At 42.3% G+C, this 24988-nt stretch overlaps 1 protein-coding gene across 1 annotated transcript in view; it reads right to left on the minus strand.

Moving 5' to 3' along the window:
- FLT3 (fms related receptor tyrosine kinase 3) overlaps window positions 1-24988 on the minus strand; it is a 75242-nt gene that overhangs the window by 16447 nt on the left and 33807 nt on the right. The window contains exons 5-18 of the mRNA XM_059377815.1: window positions 22703-22832; window positions 20661-20788; window positions 20192-20331; window positions 19945-20098; window positions 18783-18951; window positions 9987-10090; window positions 8931-9039; window positions 8479-8657; window positions 7599-7705; window positions 7380-7512; window positions 7186-7290; window positions 3910-4020; window positions 2873-3026; window positions 751-833 (exon numbers count right to left, since the gene is read on the minus strand). Of these exons, the coding sequence (XP_059233798.1) occupies window positions 751-833; window positions 2873-3026; window positions 3910-4020; window positions 7186-7290; window positions 7380-7512; window positions 7599-7705; window positions 8479-8657; window positions 8931-9039; window positions 9987-10090; window positions 18783-18951; window positions 19945-20098; window positions 20192-20331; window positions 20661-20788; window positions 22703-22832 (1806 nt within the window). The remainder of the gene's footprint in view (window positions 1-750; window positions 834-2872; window positions 3027-3909; window positions 4021-7185; window positions 7291-7379; window positions 7513-7598; window positions 7706-8478; window positions 8658-8930; window positions 9040-9986; window positions 10091-18782; window positions 18952-19944; window positions 20099-20191; window positions 20332-20660; window positions 20789-22702; window positions 22833-24988) is intronic.

The raw sequence follows: 24988 nt of genomic DNA on the forward strand, positions 1-24988 counted from the left end.
CATTATCAAAGCCACAGTGAGGAGGAGCGCCCAGACTACAAAGGAAGCTCCCACTGCATTTTCCCAGTAGCACTGGGGCTAACCTGTTTACGCTAAACCTGTGGGGCCTCCGAGGGGCCAGCCAAAGGTTTCTTTTGGTTAGAAGGGTAACCTGTCCAGCTGCTTTTATACAGATGGCCCCTGATCAGTCAGGAGCTTCTGATCCTCCTCTTTTGTGCAAGGTAGTTTTGTCATGTGGGAAAGAATTAACATTGCGCCACCACATTTCACGAACAGCACTGGGCACTTAACTATACTTCCATTTAATCCTTCCAATGGTACTATGACGAAAGTACTATTAGGCCTATTTTACAGATGACAAAACTGTGGCTCAGATGATTACATAAATTGTCCAAAGTCTTCCAGCCAGAAAGTGAGGGAACCCAAGGTTAACCCAACTTCTGTCTGATTCTAGAACTCATCTTTTTTCCACATGTCAGTAATCAGTGGCTCTGATTAATGTATTATTTTAAAAAGAACAACCTGACCAAATAACATAGCTCTCTGTGTTTATTAGTTGCTCGCTGACATCAAACCCACAATATATAAACTGTTGGCTTTTCACTACCTTTAAAGCAAATATACATTAATAAACCCTATGGGTGTCATTAGCAAATAAAAGCATTTCTTGCATTGACACTTTTTAAAAACTAACCGAATTTCCATACCTGTTTCTATTTAAAGGTGCTACTAATTAGGATAAAATATTACCTTCAGATTGGAATGAATTCCCATTGAATCCTGAGATATGATCCGAGTCCTGGTGTAACTGAACTTCTCTTGAACCAGGCATACTATAAAAAAAATTATTTTGTTATTTATGTTCTTCTTCTAAATAGAAATTTTATTTAAAAAAAAACACAGTTCATCAAAAAAGTTGAATTCTAGTTATAAATGGGCTTTGAGATTAAAAGCACAGTATCCACTTGTCCATTTTTTTGTGTATATGGACATTAAAAACGTGTGGAATCGAGCTTGCCAAGTCTAATGAGAGGAGTGATCCCATTATCTGTACAGGGTCCCAGAGTTCAAACAGGACCTCACTCTGTCCTTGCCACAACTCAACAAGCTGGGTGTCAGAATCACATTTTATAAAAGACTTGGTGAGATAAAGGTTTGCTGAACCTTTATGTTCAGCAAGATGTACAGTTAGGACTCAAGTACCTCTTCTGTTTCTAAAAGCCCACTTTCCCTATGAAAGTTCCTGTAATACAGTTCTTCTTATAAAGACCTGTGTGGTTTTTTTTTTTTTTTTTAAGATTTTATTTATTTATTTGACAGAGAGAGACACAGCGAGAGAGGGAATACAAGTAGGGGCAGAGGGAAAAGGAGAAGCAGGCTTCTCACTGAGCAGGGAGCCCAGTGTGGGGCTCTATCCCAGGACTCTGGGATCATGACCTGAGCCGAAGGCAGACACTTAATGACTAAGCCACCCAGGCACTCCAAGACCTGTGTTTTATCATCCCTCTTTTCTCAGGTTTTGTAAATAAAGCACATTTCCTTTTCCCATGAAATTAATAAAGTGATAACAAAACTCTCCTTTGTGGTGAATAACATAAAATCCTTCACTGAGGAATTCTGTGTGCATTATATACAATGATTCCATTTATTCCAGCATACAAATTCACCCCGACTTATAATTTTCCCTATCTCTGGCAAATGGCTTTATGCTTGCAGACCACAAATATTCCTAAGTCGCTTCAGTGTAGTTAATACCCCAATGACTAGAATGAATCAAAGACCCTGTTGACCAGCGTTAGCTATTGCTAACCATGGAATGCTGATCTCACCATCTGACTCATTAAGAGACTCTATTCTAGAATACAGATGACATTGCAGAATTTTCTCAGTTTTAAAACATGAACTGAGAAACAAGTGTGAAAGATAAGACCGGTGTGACATGAATTCGTTTCGGGCAACCACACAAAGACATCCAACGGGGATCTCCAAGGGGTCTCCCAGCTTCAAGATGTAACATCCTGTCTGGGGCACCTGGGTGGCTCAGTGGGTTAAAGCCTCTGCCTTTGGCTCGGGTCATGATCCCAGGGTCCTGGGATCGAGCCCCATATCGGGCTCTCTACCCAGCGGGAGCCTGCTTCCTTTCCTCTCTCTCTGACTGCCTCTCAGCCTACTTGTGATCTCTGTCTGTCAAATAAATAAATAAAATATTAAAAAAAAAAAAGATGTAACATCTTGTCTTAAAAGACTCAGTGTCTTAAGAGGCCAAAGTCCTACGCTGAAACCTACACACCAGGAAAAGGGAGAGCTTTCACGTGTGTGGAGGAAATAAGGATGACACTGTGGATTAAGGAACATAGAGACAAATTGACATTGACAGAACATAGAGACGAATGTTACCAACTACTCAATTTCGTCCCCATCACATTATGTCAATTAATCCATTCTAATTTTCAAAGATCCAATGTGTGAGTTCAGAGCTCTTTTGTACCAACCTCCCAAGACCTGCACTACTCTCTGTGAATATGTCATGGGAAAGTGTTCATTCTACCAATTCCTGTGCGTCATCCAGGAGAGCTGAAGGACTGAAGAATGTACTCTCCCCAAAACTGAATATGTGGCCAGAGTGTGATTCAGGCACAGGTGGATGGAGACAGCTACAGCCTTTGTACCACAGGAAAGCGAAAGTCTCGTTGTTCCAGATCAGCAGAGAAGCTAAAACAAAGACAAGTGACCTTTCTAGATCTTAGAACCCATAGACCACAGGAGGTTGGACTCTGGCCTTCAGAGACTGCCCAGTGCGGGGTGTTTAACCATCACACTGGGCCTGTGTTCTGTGACATAACATTGTGAAATCCTGACCCACTTCTCTTACCTGGAACTTGGGTGTGATTGGAAAGTGGGGTAAAAACTGAAATTGTGTTCCTTGAAAATCTCCGTCCATGTCCTGTGGAATTTTTCTCTTTTATTTCTTAGATAGTTGAGAAGATCACCATAGCAACAATATTCAAAAATCAAGTAAATTGGTCCTGAAATAGAATTTTCATCATAGGCATACAAATTCCAAATATTTCCTTCAGATGTCTGTGTGGCAGCCAGCATCACCTAGGAGAGCCCTCTGCTCCCTGACTTGGGGAGAGTACAACTTTTTCTGACTATCTCTTGTACTTGAAACTCAATTTTGGCTTTTGGCTCTAACTCCTTTGGAAAGCGGGATCTTCCTGCCTTCCATGTGGGCCCTTGCTGTCCATCGCCTCACCAATAACCAGTGGCCACGTGGATTCTCCAGTTTGCAACGGGGCATGATATGCCAGCAGCGTTGTGAGCACTTGGCAAATCTACGCGGCTCTGTTGTTCGCCTGAGGAGGGAGATACAGGCCACGGGTTCGCTCCTAGATGTGTTCGCTCTCGTTCTCTTTCGTTTAGTCCCCGTCCCAGGAGGAACGAGCTGCGAGCGCATCTTTCCGGGATTTCTAGGCGGAAGTGAATCAGAGCGCATGCGCCACTGCATGCTGGGAAAACGAGGGCTGGCGTCCCGCCCTCGTTGTCCCTTATTTGAAGCCGACCCAGCTGGGCAGCGGCCAAGCTCTGCGGCCATTCTCCCCACTGCAAGGAGGCCAGCTTCACAGCCTGGGGAGAAGCTCCACCAGAGCAGGTAGAATGAGAGTCCACAAAATGCGCCAGCAGGGCTGCTGTTGTTTTTAAGGAGGTTAGAATTACGCGGCCTGGCCTGGTGCGCGGAGGCATTCTCTACACGGACGCATCCGCTCTCAGAGCGCTCACTGTCTAACTCCGCTCGGGTTGGAGGGCCCGTACGAAGACGGGGGAAAGAGGAAAAGTTGAGAACAAATGTCCTCTTTGTCTTCAGGCTAAAATATTTTTGATGAGAGGCTTTTAGTAGGAATTGATTACCTGACAGTGTGCATGCCCCCAGCAGATTGACGATATTCTCGTGGTTTCCCAGGTGAGTCATCATTTTGAGTTCAGACATGAGAGCCTCTCTTTCGGAACTGTCTGCTTTTTCTGTCGATGGAAGAGCATGAAAAAATATAAAACTAAAGTAAGAGAGGCATTTTAGATCATTTAATAAATGAAAACTTTCTTCAGTTATTTGCATGAAAATTTTAAAATGTGTAAAATAATACATGAATTTTGAATAAAACTATCTTGTGTTTAAGACAGAATTTCAAAGATTGCAATATAAAAGTTTGGTCTGATAATGTGCCTTTCTGCTGGACGTTCCTCTACTTACCCAAATAAAAATCAGTAGAGTTGACCCTCAAAAAACAAAATAAAACAAAATGCATGATTTTCCTCTATGGTAGAAGTTAGTAAATATACTGAAGGGAGAAACATAACTTTCTTTTTGACTCTTGATTTGTTGGACACAGAGAGACAAGATAGGAATGTTAAGCAAGGTTGGCTCCAGCTTGTGGTCTTCAGGTCTAAAACCTTAAATTTGTCAGTGGGTCCAGTGGTGAGAAGGTCAAAGAGACCAATTCCCTCCAACCAAGTTCTCAAGAGACTCATTGATTGATCATGAGAAATATAACTGGCAAATAGGCTAGAATGTATCCGTTGGCCAATGCATTCTCTCCCTGAAGATAAGTCTAGATAGTTTGGTAAATTGTACTCATAATCTTGCTTAGAAGCATATCATGAGGGTAGTTATTGATAAACTCAAAGGTCTCATGTCACTGAGAGTGAGGTGACCAGGTGCTTGGGGAACTCCTGCCCAAGAAGAGGGTACTAGAGCCCTAGAGGTAAGGGCAGGGTCGTTGGACTTTCCTCTCCACACACCAGGCACCTACTCCTCTGTTAATGTCTTCTTTCTCATAGACATAGTAACTGAAATTTTGATTTGATATTCCGAGGTGTCATTATTTTATCTTGGAAGACACCTAGCCTTTATGCTAACTTTTTCAGATCACTGAGGCCATTGATTTTCATTTAGTGAGTTCTTGGGGATATCCTTACTACCAACATCTTGGCATGGGAGTGAGATTCTTCACTGTGAGCACTATGACCTACCAGTATGGGTCATGTCTTCTGCTGTTTCATGTTTTATAGGGGTCCATGGCTTGTTCCTCTCAACTAAAGTGGTATATTTTACGGTGTGCTTAACTTTTTCAAAGCACTGTCATTACCCGACTTTCGTTTAGTCTTATCCATTTGTTTACTGAACTAGTGTTTATTGAATGCCTACAGTGTATGAGGCAACGTGCGAAGCAATGGAGGAATGAAAGACAAGACACAGCCCCTGTCTTCCTGGAGTTTAGGTCTCCTGGAAAAGGAAGATGAGTAAATAAACAATTATAACAGTGTGATAAATACAAAGTGGCAAATGAATGGGGGGGGGTGCTGTGGGGTCACACAAGAGGGATACCTAACCTAGCCGTGGAGAGGTTTGGAAGGGGACGCCAAGTGCCTGTTGCTGAGATGTGAGGAAAAATAAGAGTTAACCAGGTGAATTTACAGTGGGGAGGGAGGGGGAATATTTCATACTGAAGTAATAGATTGGGCAAAGATCAAAATACAGAAAACACAATAAACAGATCCAACCCTTGCCCTCATGAGACTTACAGACTAATATGGCAGATGAGACATTAATGGGATAATTAAGCAAATAATAAATTGCATGGAAAAGAAGTCTGCAGAAAGCTAACAGAGCATAGGGCATGGAACTTGATCTCTTCTGCGGTGTGAGAGAAGGCTTCCCTGAGGAAGTGATATTTCTGCTGAGATCTAGAAGAGGAGTGGGAGAGGACTACGTGAAAGGGGAAGGGTGAGCAGAGGGATCCGCCTGTACAAAAGCCCTGGGAAGGGAGGGAGCATGGAGCTCTGGAGGAACTGAAAGAAGGCCAGTGTGCTCCTGTGCTGAGGGCGAGGTGGGGAGGTGGGCAGCCAGATCTGCAGGGCTGTGTAGACTAGTTCAGGAGTAATTAAAAGCACCTGGCAACATGAAGTAGGAAAGTGATTGGAGAAGATGGGTTCAAGGAACACCAAGCAGGGAACCTGAAGGGATGGCTTTATAGGGTGCTAGAATGAAGATGGTTTCTGGTTTGCCTGACTGTGGGAGATGTGGCTAGTCACTAGTACTTATAACCAGTCACAGACCAGGAGCGTTGGTGGAGGGCCAGGGCTGGAGGAGTTCAGTCTGAATTATAGACACCTTTGAGACACCCAAGCACTTGGACAAAACCTCGGGCTCAGAAGGGAGGCATGATTGTGAGAATGTGGGATGAAGTCAGGTTGTCTTTGACCTAGCCTGTGGAGAGCATGTGGAGAGCATCCTTCCCTAAGGAGGCCCAGGAGAAAGCCTTCTGGAGCCCCACCCAGAAAACTGGGTAGAAGAGGAGGAGCCAGCAAAGGATGGTGAAGTAGGGGGAGAGGGAGGAGGAAAACAGAAGAATATGGTGACATGGAAACCAATCGAAGAAAGCATTTAAAGGAGAGAGCAGTCAGTTGTGCCAATTTATGCTGAAAATTCAAGCAGCATGAAGACTGAAAGATGTTCATTAGACTTAGTTTGTTGGAAGTTGCTGATCACCTCAGCAGAAGCTGACTGGGGCTCTGGCTGGGGGAACAATGCTAAGGGGAGGGATGGTGGTGGAGGCCAGGTGGGAGGGCATGAAGCCACGAGTGGGAAGTGAGAATACAGAGGGCTTCAACTTGTTCTTCTACCCAGAGTGTGTGTCAAAATGTGAGAAACAACATCTGCCTGTAGTAAAAGTACCCCCTAATACTGAAGCCGAAAACACTAAAAAAAAAAACAGAAGAGGAAGAAGAGGCGGAGTTTTGCGTTTGCGACTTGTGTTTTATATTCACAACTTGGTTGACTCGAATCCCAACTCAGTCCCCTTTAAGCCTTGAAGAATGGCAGCCATAGCCATAAAAATGATGGAAAAGAGTAGATGAGGCGGTGGGAAACCATGCCTCCCATTTTTGTGCATGGTGTGGACATCATTCCACTTGTACTTTTTTTTTTTTTAAGATTTTATTTATTTATTTGAGAGAGAGAGACAGGGATGGTGACAGAGAGCACAAGCAGGGAGGAGAGGGAGAATCAGGCTCCCCGCTGAGCAGGGAGCCCCACACAGGTCTCAATCCCAGGACCCTGGAATCACAACCCGAGCCAAAGCAGACCCTTAACCGACTGAGTCACCCAGGCATCCCACTTTACTGTACCTTTCAGCATTTTGACTGCCACCTGGATTGAGACTCCTGTTTTACTAATTCCATAAGCTGTTGCATTCATCACTTTTCCGAAAGCACCTGATCCTAATACCTTCCCTGTAAGACAAATGGTCAGTGAGGGCATGTTAGAGATTTTCCAACAGAAAGGAAATGCTACAGAAACACTCGGACCGGTCGGTTCTTACCGAATTCTAAATTTTCTCTTGGAAACTCCCATTTGATATCATATTCATATTCTCTGAAATCAACGTAGAAGTACTCATTATCCAAAGAGCCGGTCACCTGCACCATTTGCAGCTGGCTTTCATACCTGAATTGCTTCAGAGATGAAATAATGGGTCCATGAGCAATGGGCAGTCCCTCAGAAATGGGAAACAGGGAGGAATTTTTACGTTTGCTTTTACCTTTTTGTACTTGTGACAAATCAGCATGGTCAGAATAGCGATGAAGGGAAGACACAGCCCGACTGTTGCATAGAAGGAGATGTTGTCTTGGATGAAAGGGAAGGGCCCTGCAAGGCAAGAGTGTCACCGAGCAATGAACCTGTGTACCTGGTGGTTGGACTAGAATCTCATTATCATCTCTCACCTCCTGTTTGAGGAACCATCATTTGCAGTCCTCGTAAGCACTTGACAAATACTCCTCTCGCCCCAGAAAATCAGGCAATGTTCATCTAAAGGCCAAGTTCCCTTCCTAGAAAATTGTGACTAACTTTGACCCCGTTTTTACAAATCACTTACTAGGGTTATACAGATGACATCGAATTAAACCCATGGGATATATAAGTCAGATTAAAAAAATGAAAGAAGTCTGTGCTCTCCCAATAAAGGTATCCTATGAATATGGGAAGTTGGTCGTGTAGGTGGGCATGTTTCAGACTTGTTTAAGTTTGGAGGGTTCTAAAAAAAACAAAAGTATAAAAAAGCAGGCTAAAGGAACAGAGGGAGATGAACCAAGAGGGAAAATGGAAGGGACCCCAAATTATTAAATCAGTTTCTCTCAAGTTGGATCTTTCAGTAGATACTTCCTGTTCTTGGGGTTTATGGTTCTGCCTCCATCACTGTAATGTGTGAGTCACACTCACGTAAGCAGAAACCATTCTGTCCCTGAATTACAAAATGGCAGAGGTTCAGTGGGGATTCTTGCCTGACTCAAAAACCCTTCTTGTCACACACCAAACCTACGTGTTCTGGTGAAATTCCCCAAATAAAAGCCAATGACAGGGACAGCCTTCTAGTGGGGAATTCCTGGAGGTGGTGTATTATGGTGGTGACTACTGTATACCTGGCGAGTTTAGGAGGATTGTTTCACAGGATGTGCCAAGAGAATTGTAGGCACAGCACTTCACCAGGAATCCCTTCACGGCCTCACTCATGTTAAGGGTGCTGCTTGATAGCCACTGTCCAAACACTTTTCTGTTAGCCTTTTTATTCCAGATTCCTTCTGTGATCTCCTCTGTGCAGCTGAAAAGAAATGGCCGACAGAGAAATCAGGCAGGTGAGGCTGTGGTCAGATTAGAAGTTAGGGTTGGTCTCGGGAGCTTGGAAAGGGATTTCGCTGTTCTAAGTTATCAGAAATGCTCTGTGCCCTTTGAAAATTATGGTTGACTCAGAAGGTAAACATTTTAAATACTTCACCATTTCTTCTTAAAGGTATTCATGAGAAAGAGTCGATATGTCAGAGAGAGTAAGAGTTCTATGTTCTTCCAACACAAGAGACACCAATGTCCTGCTTACTTGGGAGACTTATCTGAACACTTCTTCCAAGTCCAAGATGGTAATGGGTAGCCATCAGAAGAACACGAAGCCTGACTTGCTGATGTCTTGGCTAGCACCTGAGGTTTCCCTGTAGAGAATAACACCTAAATTAAGCTCCTGTGGTATGGGACTTTCCAGAAATGGCTTCAGCGTTCACTTTATCGAGGCTGCCCATCTATTCCAAGCTGTTTGTGCCTCGGCAAGGGTGTCTCATATGCAGGATGACTCAAGTCCTCTGGTTATTCCCTTTTTGCCCCTTGTATGGAATTTTCTATCCAGGCAGCCCTACCACCCATTTGCAAAATACCCCTTTTCCACAGCCAGGCCCCTCCTGTAGAGAGTCAAGGCACGCTACTCTATAACCTTGAAGAATCAAAATGATTCTGAGCTTCAGAGAAACCCTTACCAAAGTCCAAGGAAATGTACTCTCAGCTTTTTATATTGCCTTCTTCCAAAGAAACAGAAATTACTAAGACAAACCAATGGAAGATATCATGACTTTTAGCTGTTCCTTAACATGACCTTTCAAGATACCAAAGCCAATGAGGCACTTCACCAAAGCATGTTCAGACAGAACATGGAAGCATTATCTTAGCTTCAAGGGATGAACACAGAAAGAGATAAACAGGTATTTATCTATCTATATATGGATATATAGATCTATATATAAACAACAAAGCCATAGGGACATCTGGGTGGCTTAAGGGGTTAAGCCTCCGCCTTCAACTCAGGTCATGATCTCAGGGTCCTGGGATTGAGCCCCACCTCGGGCTCTCTGCTCAGTGGGAAGCCTGCTTCTCCCTTTCCCACTTCCCCTGCTTGTGTTCCCTTTCTCTCTCTCTGTCAAATAAATAAATAAAATCTTTTAAAAAATAAATAAAGCCAGTAGATTTGAAGTAAAATTTCAACATATTTCAGCATATAAAAATAACATAGTATCCCTTCTAAGCCATTACTTAGCTCTTTCTGGTCATAGTTGATATATAATGAAGGAGTTATGAAAAGAAAATGAGATTTCTTGATAATTTAACTTACTTCTTATGTTCAGCGTGAACATTTTTGTGAATTCAGCATCATCATTTTCTGCATGGAATATATATTCTCCCGGCTGGTGTTTATGGTTGCAAAACTTAGATATGCTGTTTGAAAAAGAATTAAAGATCCACTTAGCCAGATCTTTATAGGAGATGCTGAAATGAACGTCATTATGCTTAGGAGTTTTCCTTGAGACTCTGACCCCTTAAAGTCCAGTGGACAAGGAGGAGTCTGTGTGCTAGGCCCTTGCTAATCTAAGTGTGGTGTGGTCCACAGCAGGTAACATCAGCATTGGTATTATCTAGGAGCTTGTCTGAAATACAGAATTTCAGGTCCCACCCCAAACCTACCGACTCAGAGTCTGCCTTTTAAGATGATCTCCACATGATTCATATGCACGTTTAAGGCTGAGAAGCCCTCCTCTAGACTGGGGTTCCTAAGAGAGATAAAAATGTTCCTGCCCCTACTGTTCTATACCTTCTGGACTAGTCTGACTTCCCAGACATTTGGAAGAACCTCTATAGGGAGAGGAGCCCATAACCCCCTGCTTCCTAAAAGGATGGCTCTCTGACATTGGTCCGAGGTAGGACCTATAATCAGTCCTTGACTTCAAGAGCAATTAACAATGACAAGGTCTCAAATCCACTGAGTTTGTACAGAAACCTGTAGGTGTTTTCAGGCTCCAGTATTTACTTGGAGTGTTCATTAACCACTCAGTACATTTGGACACGGACAACTTAGTATTGGAGATTAGCCACCATGCCTGCTAGGAATCTAGGATGCTGAATGTTGTAGCCGGATATTATATACTATAGGGGAGATAGGGGATCAAAGAGCTTTTGAATATGCCTTTATGCATTGAAGAAATTGAAAAAAATTTCCCTTAAAACAGAATGAGAGAATGTAAGGCTTGTTCAGAAGATATATAATTAGGCTACCTCTATATAACCTACCAACAGTAAACAAAACAAAACAAAACAAAAATATATATATATGAGAAACATATTGCCATATTGCCAGGGTAGATGTGTAAACAGGAGAACACAGGATGTGGAAACCAGACTTAAACTAGGAGCTATGGAGAATGCAGACTATAAAATATGGCTTCTGTCCTCAAAAATATCATCATCCAGGTGGGTGGATAAAACCTCCAGAGGTAAGAATTAAACTAAAAGCCAATAGAGGATTAAAGAAGGTGGAGGATGCCAATATAGATGAGAAACGTTCAGAGGTGTGCACAGAAGCGGGACCCGAGCTAGCTCTTTGTGGATGGGTTGAGTTTAAGGAGAGGGCAAAAGCAATGCATCCAAGGGGGAGGCAGTGGCATTCCCAATGCCATGAGACAGGCACTGGTGTGGCCACTGGGAGAGGAGCAGGGAAGCACAAGTCGAGATGTGGGAGAAAAGACTGAATGGGTATTGTGGGACCAAGTGATCAGGGGTCCATGAAAAACAAGCCTCATTATTTAAACCTCATGGGGAAATCAGGAAGATGCTGTGGATTCTTGAGCAGGAACGGAACACCATGAACAGTACTGTAGTTTAGATTGACGGCAGGAGAGAGATCTGGAGGCAGTTGCAGTAACATAGGAATTAATGAATTATTCATTCATTCATTGTATTACCAATGGTAGAATCTACTTATTGGAGGAATCGGGGATACAACAGTGAGGTACAAGAGGTAAGTTTCTGTTCTCACAGCATTTTCACATTGGTAGTGAAGGTAGACCAGTGATTCCAGTAGAGTGGGAAGTCCAATGAGAGCAGAAGTAAAAGTTCAGATTTGAGAATTCAGAGCACGCAAAAACGAGTGCTATCGAAGGCAGGGAAAATGGGAAAGGATTGGAAAGAGCAAACCCAAGAGGCACCAGGAAAAACAAATACAACTAAGCAGGTGCTGTGCTAGGTACAGAAGAGGGAGAGAGCGGAATCCCAGCTGATTCTCAAGACTCAGCAGCCACACCTGGCACCTGACTGATAGAGCAGCTTTGAAGCCCATGTGTATTTGACACCAGTGTTCTGTGCCCTCAACTCCAAAGCTAAAGGATAATTCTGACTCTGTATAGCGATAAGGGAATTCATTTCTCTGGCCTATCAGAGTGAGCATTTAATGAGTTTTTTGTTTGCCCTGTTTGGTTTTTGTTTGTTTGCCCTGTTAACAACAAGAAGGCTGAAGTAGAGGAATTTCTTACCCGACCTACTTGTGGACAACAAGGAAATGGCTGGTGACGTGGAAGTGATGGAAAGATGGGGGAACACACCAGTATAACATTAGGGAGAAAAGTAAATATAGCCACTTGTGACTCCCAGACTTTAGGAAGGCAGAGTATAAGTGGCCCAAGAAGGGAAAGATGCATGCTTCTAAAAGAGAAAATGTTAATTCTCACTGGACACCAAGAGCACCAATCAGCTGGACTGAAGAAACTACCGGTGCAATAAGTGATTATCATGTGGACCAAAGCAAAATGTTTTGTGAACTTTTTTTTTTAATATTTTATTTATTTGACACAGAAAGGGAAATCACAAGTAGGCAGAGAGGCAGGCAGAGAGAGGGGAGAAAGCAGGTTCCCTGTGGAGCAGAGAGCCCAACGTGGGGCTCAATCCCAGGACCCTGGGATCATGACCTGAGCTGAAGGCAGAGGCTTTAACCCATTGAGCCACCCAGGTGCCCCTGTTTTGTGAACTTTTTCCTTCCTAAGTCTTTTGTGCTGTCTTAATGGAGAATGATTTGCCATGGGACAGACGAGAGAGCATCTGAAATGTTCTCACTCTTCTGGGTAGGAAATGGGTCACCTACGTAGCCTGATCACAAAACCACATATCCAGATCATTTTCAACTGCTTGGGCCCCAGTTCCACCCTTCACTGACAGTTAACCCTAGCAAAAGCAACAACTGGGTCACTGAACCTCCTCTGGGAATTCCAAGGGGAATAACCAACCAGGTGATCTGGAGATACAAAGCTTCCTCTTTCCCCTTAGGGTTTTTCTAGAAATGGCCAGCTGACATGAGATGGGAGATCAGGACATTGGAGTTTACAGTGAAAGAGTATCTTGGTGACATACAACCATGAAAACCACGAGTTTTCTTCTCTGCACAAGCAAAATGAAGGTCCTCTTTACTTTCTGTGTGGTGCCTAGAGGAGACGGGATGAGGAAGGGCTGGGTCTTCCCAGCGGCTCAGGGAGTACTTGTTCTATAAGTGAAGAACGCTTTCTGCAAAGAGCAAGGGATTATTAAAGTCAAATCAGCATGCGGAGAATAATACAGTATCCACTGGGGAAGCTGAGAGCTTCTTAAAGAGGAGAACAAAAAGCTGATGGGAGTGGGGGAGGCTTCCCCCGGCACCGAGTGCTATCTGATCAAGAAACCCACGATTCTACCTCTGCAGAAGGGGGACACGGCCAGGCTGAAGCTGGATCTGATCTGTTCCAACTTCTGTCCCGAGGGAGATAGAGTCAGGAGGTGGGAGGAAGGTGATGATGATTTCATATAATACCATCCTCGTTTTTATCTTGGGGGAGTCAGCAAGCCTGGGGCAACAGAACCATTATGGACTGAATAGCAAAGCATGGCCCATCTCATTAGGAGGCACACTTTATTTTTAAATAACGGAAGAAAATGATTGCATCGCTTGCATTTTTGTTTTCTTACATCCTGGGTTTGGGACTTCTACACTTTTGAAATGAGTTGGCGTCCAGAGCCAGTATAGTGATGTGGTTAAAAACATAGGCTCTGGGGGCACCTGGGTGGCTCAGTGGGCTAAGCCTCTGCTCTTCGGCCCAGGTCATGATCTCAGGGTCCTGGGATGGAGCCCCGCATCTGGCTCTCTGCTTGGCAGGGAGCCTGCTTCCTCCTCTCTCTCTCTGCCTGCTGCTCTGCCTACTTGTGATCTCTCTCCCTCTGTCAAATAAATAAAATCTTAAAAAAAAAAAAAAAACCCAAAACATAGGCTCTGAAGTCAACCGTTTTTGCCAGAATCCCAACTCTGCCATTGCCCAGTGGTGTGACCTTGGGCAAGTCACTTAACCTCTCTGTACCTCCTCATCCTTGAAATGAAGACAGTGGTAGTACTGACCTTGTATGGTTGTGGGAGGAGAACACTGTTACATTTTTAAGTAGTTTTGTGTGACGTATCTATAATGGGGCCCAGCTCACATATTGAAAACAACGTATGTGTTTATCATTACTATGAGGCTTATTAACTCCAGTAATCATTTTGAGTAAAAAAGAAATTTAGAAACTTTACTGTAGTGTATACTGTGAGAAAATAACATTAAAACAAAAGAAAGCTGCAAAGAAAAAAAAAACCTAAAGTAAATGTCCATCAACAAGATTCAGTTAAAATAAAATGGTCCAAAAAGCAGAATACTGTGCAGCCATTAAGATGCTAATGTAAGGGCGCCTGGGGTGGCTCAGTGGGTTAAAGCCTCTGCCTTCGGCTCAGGTCATGATCTCGGGGTCCTGGGATGGAGCCCCGCATTGGGCTCTCTGCTCTGCAGGGAGCCTGCTTTCTCTCCCTGCCTCTCTTGTGATTTCTACTTGTGATTTCTGTCAAATAAATAAATAAAATCTTTTTAAAAAAAAGATGCTAATGTAAATAAGATAAGATGTAATATATTTAGTATCATAGAGAGATGCTCACAATATATTTTAAATAAAAAATCAGGTTACAAATGGCAAAATTAGTGCCATAGTTGTATAAAACCTGTATTTATATGTTTCTATCATGGTGGTTACATAGAAAAAATCTGAAATATAATCTCTGGAGGTAGAGTTATTGATGTTATTTCTATTTTTTTAAAAGGCAGTTTCAGAAAACAGGAGTAAAGGAAGGGTACTGACTTTGTTCCACGTGGGCAAGTAACAGCCTGTTTCCATCTTTCAAAAAATGATATTATGGGCATTAAGCGAGATAATTCACATAAAAGATGTGCACATTGTCTGGTATGTGGTCAGAGTTTAAAGAAGTTTCTTTCGCTCTCAGTGAGCGGGGTCTTGGGGAGGAAAGGACAGGTGCCCCAAACAGCAGCGGCAAAGAGGGACAGGGTTTGCTGGGGGCTCTCGGTGCTTTACTGAACCCACACGACTTCTCCCTCCTTTCAAGATACCTTCAAGGCCCATCTCTTTCCAGGAAAAAAAAAAAGTCTTCCCAAAGACGCTCAATACACTTCTGCAATTACATATCTTTTATTGACTTGAGAGCCTGCTTTTCTATTAGTCTCTGTGCTTGAGAAGGACAACATCTTATGGCTCAGAAGTCACATGCCCACCCCCCCTGATGTCTCCCCTAAGCGCTCACCTAATGCTCGGTGTGTGCAGAACTCCAGGCTACTGGAGGTGGAAAATGAAATACTCCAGGGAAAAGGAAAACACAGGGATCAGGCAAGCTAAGGAGAGTCTTTCAGAAGGAATCACTAAATAATTCTAACATCTTAAGGTTTGCTTATTTGTTTGAACCACAAAACTGGGAAAGGCTGAGGTAGATTCAGCATTTATAAGGAAGTCTAGAGGGACAGGAAATTATGCAAAGCAACCGATAACTATCCTAGGACCTTTTCTCAAGATGAAGATATCAGGACTGCTAGAGAATTCCAGTGGAATAAAATGTAAACACAGAAAGACAAGCCCTCACACTTGGGGTATGATGTTTGAGGAAGTAAATAGGAGAAATGAAGCTGTGAAGGTGGGGAAGCTGACAGACTTCTGGCACACGCACGACGACTACACCATAGTCTTTTTTCATGAGGCGGGTTCCTACAGAGGGCCTTCCAGTTATCGCTACAAAAGCTCATGTCACTCTGCTTATAAAGTCACCTGTTGCAACATGATTAAGATACGGTCCTTCACCAACAAATTTCAGTTTGGTTGAACTTTGAATAACAAATTTCAGTTTTGGTTGAACTTTGAATGTAAGTGGTAAGGGAAAGAAAGCTCACTGTATGATTCTTTTAGCTTATTAGTAAATTGGAAACTTTTTAAATAAAAAAAATGATATCCAATATTCAGCTAGCCACCTGTTCTCTCAACTCAGAGCCTGGTGTGGAGAGCAAAAGACATTCAGGGTCCTCACTTGAAGCTATGTTTAGATTTCTCGTTATTCACTTTTTGTTCAGTATTTTGAGCATCTTCTTCAAGAAGAAGGATGATCTGTCTTCCCCTTGTGTTGTGTGTTACATGGCGTATAGGGTGATACAGGATATCAGGCACACCATTATCACTGACAAACCCTGTGTGTCACCCAGTGTCAGTATCACCAACAAACACTGCAGCTCTTCTAGAACTTTTCAGATAAAACAAACTCTTGGGTGTTGGGTATTATGTGAGTGTCTGGTGTGTGGTCCTCACAGGGCACAGAGGATGCCACTGACTCCTTCTAGCCCAGGCACTGCATCACCACTTCCAGGGATGATGATGAATTAATTAATTCATTCATTAAATACAAGTTGCCTCAATGAGGTATTGTATGAGAGAGAGACATGGTCCTCTAATCAGTGATTCTGTAAAAACTCAAAAGCTTGTGTCAGAAGTCAGCAGCAAAGGAGCAATGAATCGTATCCAAGATGCCCCTTGACCATGAATGTGCCAGTCTAATTCTGGGGGTTGGAGAGAGAGAAAGAGACATTACCTTATTCATTCTTGTAGACCCTCATAGCATCAAGCCCATCGAGAAGATATTTAAAGAATATTTATTGAACTAAAGAGAATTGATTCTCTAGCTCTTTGAATCAGGTTCAGGAGAGAATCCCATAGCACTAAGAGCTTCTCTGACACGGGTCACAATACAAAGAAGGGAGGGAATGTTGATATCACTGATAGTCATCTGAACAGAGGCCTGTGGTGGTCAATTCAACAGAAAGACAGAGGCTGACTCCCCGGCTGCCTACATTCAAAGGTTTGATAATTCAGAATAAGCAGCTTATGATAATGGGGTGATCCCTCTGTGGCAGTGGTTCTCAACCCCAGGCAATTTCTCCAAAGCAAGGACATCTGGCAATGTCCAGAGATGTTTTTGGTTGTCACAGCTGGGGGTAGGGTTTCTACTGACATCCACTGGGTGGAGGCCAGAGATCCTGGTAAAGATCAAACAATGCAAAGGACAGTTACCAGAACAAAGAATTATCCAGCCCAGGATGTCAATAGTTTGCTTTTGAGAAACTCTGATTCAGAAAGTGGGTATCAGTCAGCTCACAGGTCAAAGACTGTGTTCTTGATTAACTGCAAAATGAATGCTTTGGACATTAAGAGGTTAGGGCAAGAGAGGACAGAGAGTTCCATGCAAACTCTGCATTACAGTCTTTCTAAAAATGCAAACAAAGATCACTTATAAACTATTTTGGGTTATGAAAAATAGTACAGTAATTGTGAAACAGAGGTGAACCCAGGTTAAAAAAAAACAACTTTTTCTCTTCACCTGGACCAATGTTATCCGATAGAAACAGAATGCAAGCCATACAGGTAATTTAAAATTTTCCAGTTAGCTATGAAAAAGAAAATAATGGGGCACCTGGGTGGCTTAGTCATTATGCGTCTCCCTCAGGTCATGATCCTATGCTCCTGGGATTGAGCCCTGCATCGGGCTCCCTGCTCTGAGGGAAGTCTGCATCTCCCTCTCCCTCTCCCCCCTGCTTGTGCTCCCTCTCTCGCTGTCTCTCTGTCAAATAAAAAAATTAAAAAGTCTTTTAAAAGTAAAAAAAATAATAATAATATAAAATGATAAATAAAAATAAAATAAAATGTCAAATAAAGAAAAAGAAAAAATAAGTAAAAACTAAACATTGTTTTTATTTAACTGGATATATCTAAAACACTATAATTTAACTTATAATCAGCTTAAAAATTGAGATATTTTACAGTCTTTTTATTTTCCAAACTAAGTCTTCAAAATCTAGTGTGTATTTTACAGTTATGGCACATCTCAGTCGGGACTAGCCCATTTCAAGTACTCAACAGCCATTGTGGCTGGTTAGCTACTGTAGGCAGAACACAGATCTAGACCCTTGACAGGACTCACCAGAGGGAAGGACAACATGTAGAATCTGGGCATTTTTCCCCAGTTGTTGAGCATAGCTAGAATGGGAGCTAGGAATCCATATTTTTAACATTTGCCCAGATGATTCCTACAGAAGTGGTTTACAGACCACACGTCAAGAAATGCTTTATTCTAGACCACTGACATGTTTGAGGGATGACAAGTGTCTTTCAGGCACTCAGAGCCCCGCATGAAATCATGGTACACAGGACTACATTTATGAGATAAGAGGGGTCTAACTCTAGGAAATACCAGAAAAAAAGAGTTGTTTTCTGTTTCCTGTAAGACAATCTTGAATACAGCTGTACAGATCCCCAGGAAAATGGAATTTTCCTTCAGCATTTATTCTTAGGCTATTTCTGCATTGATATTTTTGAAAAGTTAAATCAATACACTTGTAAGTAATGTTTTGCTGTTTTTAATGGGTTTTACTTCCTCAATCATCTGCATACGTGCGGAGGGAGATTCGGCATAATAAAACACAGTACTCTCAAATAGGAAGTAACAATCGAGTGACTCAGAAAATGCCGCAGAACCATATTCAGACTAGTAGGATTCTTTCTGTTGTTGTTTTTTTTTTTTGTCCAGGGGGTTCTAGATTTGAACTGATTCTAAGACTATCACAATGGCCTCATCTTTGCTTTTTCTCTTCTCATCTTCCATGTCAACTCAGTAATATAAAAACTTGTAATACAGAACCGCTCTTCTGGGGGCGAGAAGTAGGGCTGTGCTATGCCCAGAGAGCCCCTGAACAGTCTGTCGGCTCACCTGGACCCGTCATCAAGCCCACGCTGCTCACAAGGAAATGATTTTCGAGAGAAGGTCCATGTACATCTGATCTGCGGATATGCTTTAAACCTGACAGAAAAACAAAACTCTTCATACTGGTCAATCTCATAGTCTTCACTCGATTTGGAACCATTTATAAATCCCTTTTCTGTTAAAAAAAAAAAGTATGTTTATACATTAGATGGGATTCATATGGACATACATTGAAAAATAAAATACATTTTTATTCATCAGTTTCACATAAGAAAACTCCAATGTGGCCATGCCGCAGGTCAGAACTGACAGTTGACAAGAAATTCAAGAGTCCTCTCCCTAGTTATAAACCTGGGTTTGTCACCTTCTACAGTCAAGATTCCTCTAAGAATTGGATGTCAGTAATTGAATCCCTCCCCAAATCAACCTCCATATTTTATGGACAATTTCAAGAGATCCAAGAGCTCCCCTAGCCTGGCAAGCCTGTCCATTTCGGGGCAACTGACAGAATTTGGAAGCCCTCTGCTGAGTGAAGACTTCTCTCTCGGTGAGTGACGCGTCCCACAGAAAATCATCTCAGGCACAAATGAAAGAATCTGGCCAGCAGTATTCACTAGATTTCTTTACGGAGGACTTACTTGTTAGTTTCATAAGAGAATCACTTCATTTTCTAGCATGTCTGAGGCTGCCACCTGATCTAAGATTATTGAAGCGTGGTTATTTTCAAATCCTGCACAGCCCACCCAGTTTCCGTGCATCTAAGCGCTTGTCCCTTCTCTCTGTCCCTGCCTGTCACCTGCAGTTTTCAGAACAAGTATTTATCAGGTGCCAATTTTGCGTCAGGCTCTCTGCCAAGTTCTGGGACCACAGGGGTATAGAAGGGATTATTTCCGTCCTTCTGGAATTTAGTCTGTTGGTAGACAAACATCCACAAACAGATGGTCACATTACAATGACAGTACAAAGACAGTGGCATTCAAGTGAGCACGGTTTAAGTGGAAAAGGAAAGGGGCAGGTAGCTTCTAATTACAAACCGATTCTATTTCAGTTTCATGCTCAGCTTTTTGATGCTACTGTGTCCCGACAGAATTTGCAGTCCGTACCTCACATTCCACACTAAAGCAACTGAAAGGATGGAGAAAGACCGAGAAAGAGCAGCCCGCATTACCTAGGATGGTAACCAGAGCGGATTTACTGGGATGTTCTGAAGAGGAACAAGTGTAATAGCCGGTGTCATTTCTTCCCACTGATGATACAAAAGCAAACAGAATCCGTATCATAGTTCTGTTTGTGGAATAGGTACTCATCTCAAAGGAGCTGCCCTGGATTTTAATAAAACAAGAGTTTGAATTTAATGACTTCAACCCGTACTTTGTAGCCATCTGCAGTTTCAGAATGCAAACTTGTCATCTTACCTCCCCCAGCGCTTTATTTTCTAGCTCCCAGCTGAGTCCGAATCCATGGTTTACGTGAACAGCTTTGCACCTTATCCATAAGGGTTCCCCTACTTTAAGAAATAACTGTGGCGGTGTGGTCTGAGGCGTTTGATTTAGATCTGGAAGGACGAAAACATCCCGAGTGAGAAAACAAGGTGATTTTTCCACCCCCACCCCCCCATTATAGAATACATCCCGAGCGTTCCAGTGACCAAAGATATTTACCATCATCTCAAATGGTACCCACTGCTTGGATAGAAGAATCCTTTAGAAACTGTCTACCCTCGTAAAGAAATTGGTAGATGCATAATCCAAAATATTCTAAGTGGCATAGAGAACTATGGCAGCTCTAAAAGTGAATGATGACCTAAGCAATCACTGTTCAGTGTCGGGTTTTTCCTAAGGAACAGTCACTGAAAAGAGAAGAGCCCCGTCTCATGGTTCCTACCTATTGTGAATAGCTTGGTACACTCCCTGCCCAGCTCGTTTCTTGCACAGCACCTTATGTCTGTTCCAAACAGCTCATAAAGCACGCTTTCCTCCTTTGTAACAACAGCTGCACTCTCCCCTTTACAGCTGCAAGTAGAAAAAAAGAGCTGTCTGACCAAACATGTTTTTTTAAAGTTACAAATGAAAGTGAGGGAGAAAAACAAAGTGAAAGGTTCTAGAGCCTGTTTAAGAGAATGAAATGCATCGGGGCACCTGGGTGGCTCAGTGGGTTAAAGATTCTGTCTTCGGCTCGGGTCATGATCCCAGGGTCCTGGGATCGAGTCCCACATAGGGCTCTCTGCTCAGTAGGGAGCCTGCTTCTCCACCTCTTTCTGCCTACTTGTGATCTCTGTCTATCAAACAAATAAAATCTTAAAAAAAAAAAAAAAAGAGAGAGAGATTGAGAGAGAGAAAGAAATGTGTTGAGAGGTAAACCCAAATCTAAGGTTTCTAGGTAGTTACCCATTATCTCAACCAATTAGAATAACACTAAAAAAAAAAAAAAAAAAAAAAAAAGGAATAACACTAAACAGAATTACATACTTTTTTCCTTTTTTTAGCGAGCTCTACCCTCAATATGGGGCTCAAATTCACCACAGGAGATCAAGAGTCCCATACTTTCCCAACTGAGTCAGCCAGGAACGCCAGATTACATACATTTTTATGTAAGCTTAAATTTTGGGGGGTTTGGTGCCTTCTTTTTTTGTTGTTGAGAGAGAAAGAGAGAATGAGTGGAGAAAGAAGAAAGAGGGAAAAAAAGACAAGAGAAAAGGAAAAGCACCATTAGGTTTCAATACAGCACAACAAGGCGGGTATCTTTTCTTTGAAGCCCTAAAGAGGACTATGAGGGAGAAGAGAAGAATGTTGCAGAAGTCACCCATCCGCAGAGCTCACAGGGAAGAGGAATGGTGAGATGCAGGAGGGAATTCAGTGGGTCTCAGGACCTGACACGGTACCCCTCACCCCCACCCCTTCACCCCCTCTTCATGCCCTCATCACCACCGTCCACATCTCCACCCTTCCTCAGACCCTTATCCCTCCTCAGCCCCCCACCCTCACCACCTCATCCCCATTACCATGCCCTCCCACACCCTCCACCCCCTCACCACCCCCACCATGCCCCCCACCCTGGTGCCCTCACTGTCACCCCTCAGCCCCACCCCCAGACCCCACGCCATCCCATCATCCCCACCCCCACTGTCTTCCCACCCTAACCCTTACCTCCTCATCCCTATCCCATGCCCCTCATGCCCTTAGCATAAGACAGACTTGGATTCCTCCCAGGGAGTTACCCTAACCACTGCCTTTCCAAAAGCAGGAATTGCTTTTGGAGCCTGTGGGTGATTACGTTTCTCCCCCTTACCACTTTAGCTAAATGTATTCTTTTCTTTGTTGACATATTATTCCTTAATGATATTTTTTTTCTTCTTATAAGACAACAGTAATTGAGTTCACTGTAGAAATTCTTGAAAATACAAAAAAACCCAAAGAATTTTACTTGCCCATATTTCTACTACCCTGAGATAACAACTATTATTATTTTGGGGTGCAGACTGTCCATCTCCCCCCGCCCCACCGCTATGCTTATGTTATATATGTATCTACAGGTAATCTCTTTGTCCTCTAAAATTTGTGATCACATTCCTACCATTTGGTAATCTTTTTTTTTTTTTACTTTTTCTCCTGCTTAGTACCATTTTTCACCAAAATTGCTTAGTAAATTTTTATTAGCTCAAACTGCATGAATTCGCACTTTGTGAGAGCATAGCTATGGCACCTATGAAAAACAAAAGAAAACACACATATGGGACTATCTACAGGCGCCACCCTTGCAATGAGCTCACATGTATTGATTCATTTCATCACTGTAGCGTAAGGCAAGTACTATCCCATTCCCATTCTTCTGATAAGCCAATTGGTACACACAGTGTGATGTCAGCTATATCAGAAAAAGACCAAAAAATAAAGCAAAAATAGCAATTACCTCTATAAATGTCATACCTTTCACTCTGTGCATTGCAGAACACCCATTCCACGGTTGGTTCTGGAATGCTTTCAGATATGCAGACCAGGGCATCCTGATTTTCCATTTTTCTAAAGTAAGGTCTCCTTAATGTATAAAGCAGTGTGTCTAGAGTATCATAAATGAGTAACATTTTAATATTTCAAAACTAATTGTCTTAGCAACCCCCTCAGAAAAAGAATTCTGCACTATTAAGGAAGGTTAAATATTTTATACCATAGCAGCCTCATCTGCTCCCCTCCAAATATGTACAATAATATATCTCCTCCATTCCAATACATTAAATTCAACTCTGGCTGAAATGTCTACTTCAGCATCTGTCCTCTTAGCTAATTTCTTGGGATATTTCATAAACCTACAGACAACTGAAGTTAAGTGGAGTGAGGTCATGTAAAAATACAAATAGTGATTTGCATAGGAACAAGAAAACGAGAAATAACAGCTTAAAGCTCATATAATTAAGCCTCAGTTTTCTTCCCATGATTTATTTTATCTAGAACTAGGCAGAACTATGCTGATAAAAAACACAGAAATACAGTAGGAGAGAGTTAGGATTGGAAGAGAACTGAGAGGTTCGGTTTTAGCTTCCCGTTCTTTTTGGACCATCATACCTCCCCTCTCCCCCCACCCCCATCTTTGGCTCCCACAATGCTTAATGTACAAACTTTCCACTTCTGGGTGGACCCCTCTAGCCACAGGAGTTCACTACCTCCCTGGGTGGATCATTCCATTTATCAACAAACCTTTTCCTTTAAAAGAAAGTTTCCCTGTTCTAAATTCTAATTTCTGATCTTATATTCTGTTTACAAATATTATATATATGCACACAAAAGAATATATGAAGTGTACATTTCAAAGCATAATAATAAACACAAATGCCCACAGACCCGTATCTGACTTAATAACTGGAATATTAATAAATATCTTCAAATCTATTTTATGTTCCCCGCCATCTCAATCCTAGGTAATCTTTATCCTGAATCTTGTGTTTATCATTCCTGTGCTTTTAAAAATATTTCCACCACATAGATGTGTGTCCCCCAACAATCTATTGGTTTGCTTTGTTTGTTTCTGATCTTCAAAACGTGGTATCCCTCAATATGTAGGTTTCCATAACTTCATTTTCTCATCCAGCCTTATGTTGGTGGTTTTGCCTTATGGTTTTCATGTAGCTATATCACATTCATTTTTTTTTACAGCTATACAGTATTCCTTCGGTGAATATATTACCATTTATTATTTCATTTTCTTGCAATGGACATTTAGCTTTTATCAGTCTGTTGTATTTGCCAACAGTGGTACTATGAACATTCTGTACTGTACTGAGGCAGGTGTGTAAGTTTCTTTAATAATATTCCTAGGAGGAAAACTGCTGGTTTATATGATATGAGCATGTTCCGCTCTACATATAACGATAGTCTGCTTTCCAAAATGGTGGTACTAATTTAACTAACATAGCAGGACATGAAATTTCCTTTTTCTCTGTATACTGACCAAGACTTCTTAATTTTCAACAATCTAGTGGCTATAAAATGGTATCTCAGTGTGGTCTTTTTTTTTTTTTTTAAGATTTTACTTATTTATTTCTCAGAGAGAGCGAGCACAGGCACAAGCAGGGGGAGAAGCAGAGGGAAAGGAAGAAGCAGGTTCTCTGCTGAGCAAGGAGCCTGATGCAGAACTTGATCCCTGGATGATGAGATCGTGACCTGAGCCGAAGGCAGACGCTTGACAGACTGAGCCCCTCAGGCACCCCTCTCAGTGTGGTCTTAATTTGTTTTTCTCAGTTATTATGTTAATATATTTATTGACCATTTAGTTTTCGTGTTCTGAAAGTGTAACGTCTACTCGTCTTTTGTTCATTTTTCTACTGTTTTTTTCTTACTGATTGATAGAAGCTATTTACCTATTACAATTTTTAATCCTTTATTGATTACATGAATTGCACATATCTTTTTTCATTATGTGATGGTTTTTATTCTTTCTTGCAATTTCTGACCATTGATCAGGCCCCACATAGGCCTGATCCTGTGACCCTGAGATCATGACCCAAGCTGAAACCAAAAGTCAGTTACCCAACCAACTGAGCCACCCAGGTGCCCCGCCCTCATCCATGGTTTAACTAGTTAGGCCAGGGTTCCCTGACTCATATTCCAGAAGAGTACATTACATTACACTGCCATCAGTCTCTTCCCTTCAAAATATTTTCTTCTCTGTGCTAAACATTGTTAAATCCTTCAGCTGTTTGAATTTAACCAAGTTCTTCA

The sequence above is a fragment of the Mustela nigripes genome, chromosome 15 (genome assembly GCF_022355385.1).
Source record: "Mustela nigripes isolate SB6536 chromosome 15, MUSNIG.SB6536, whole genome shotgun sequence".
Lineage (NCBI taxonomy): Eukaryota > Metazoa > Chordata > Mammalia > Carnivora > Mustelidae > Mustela > Mustela nigripes.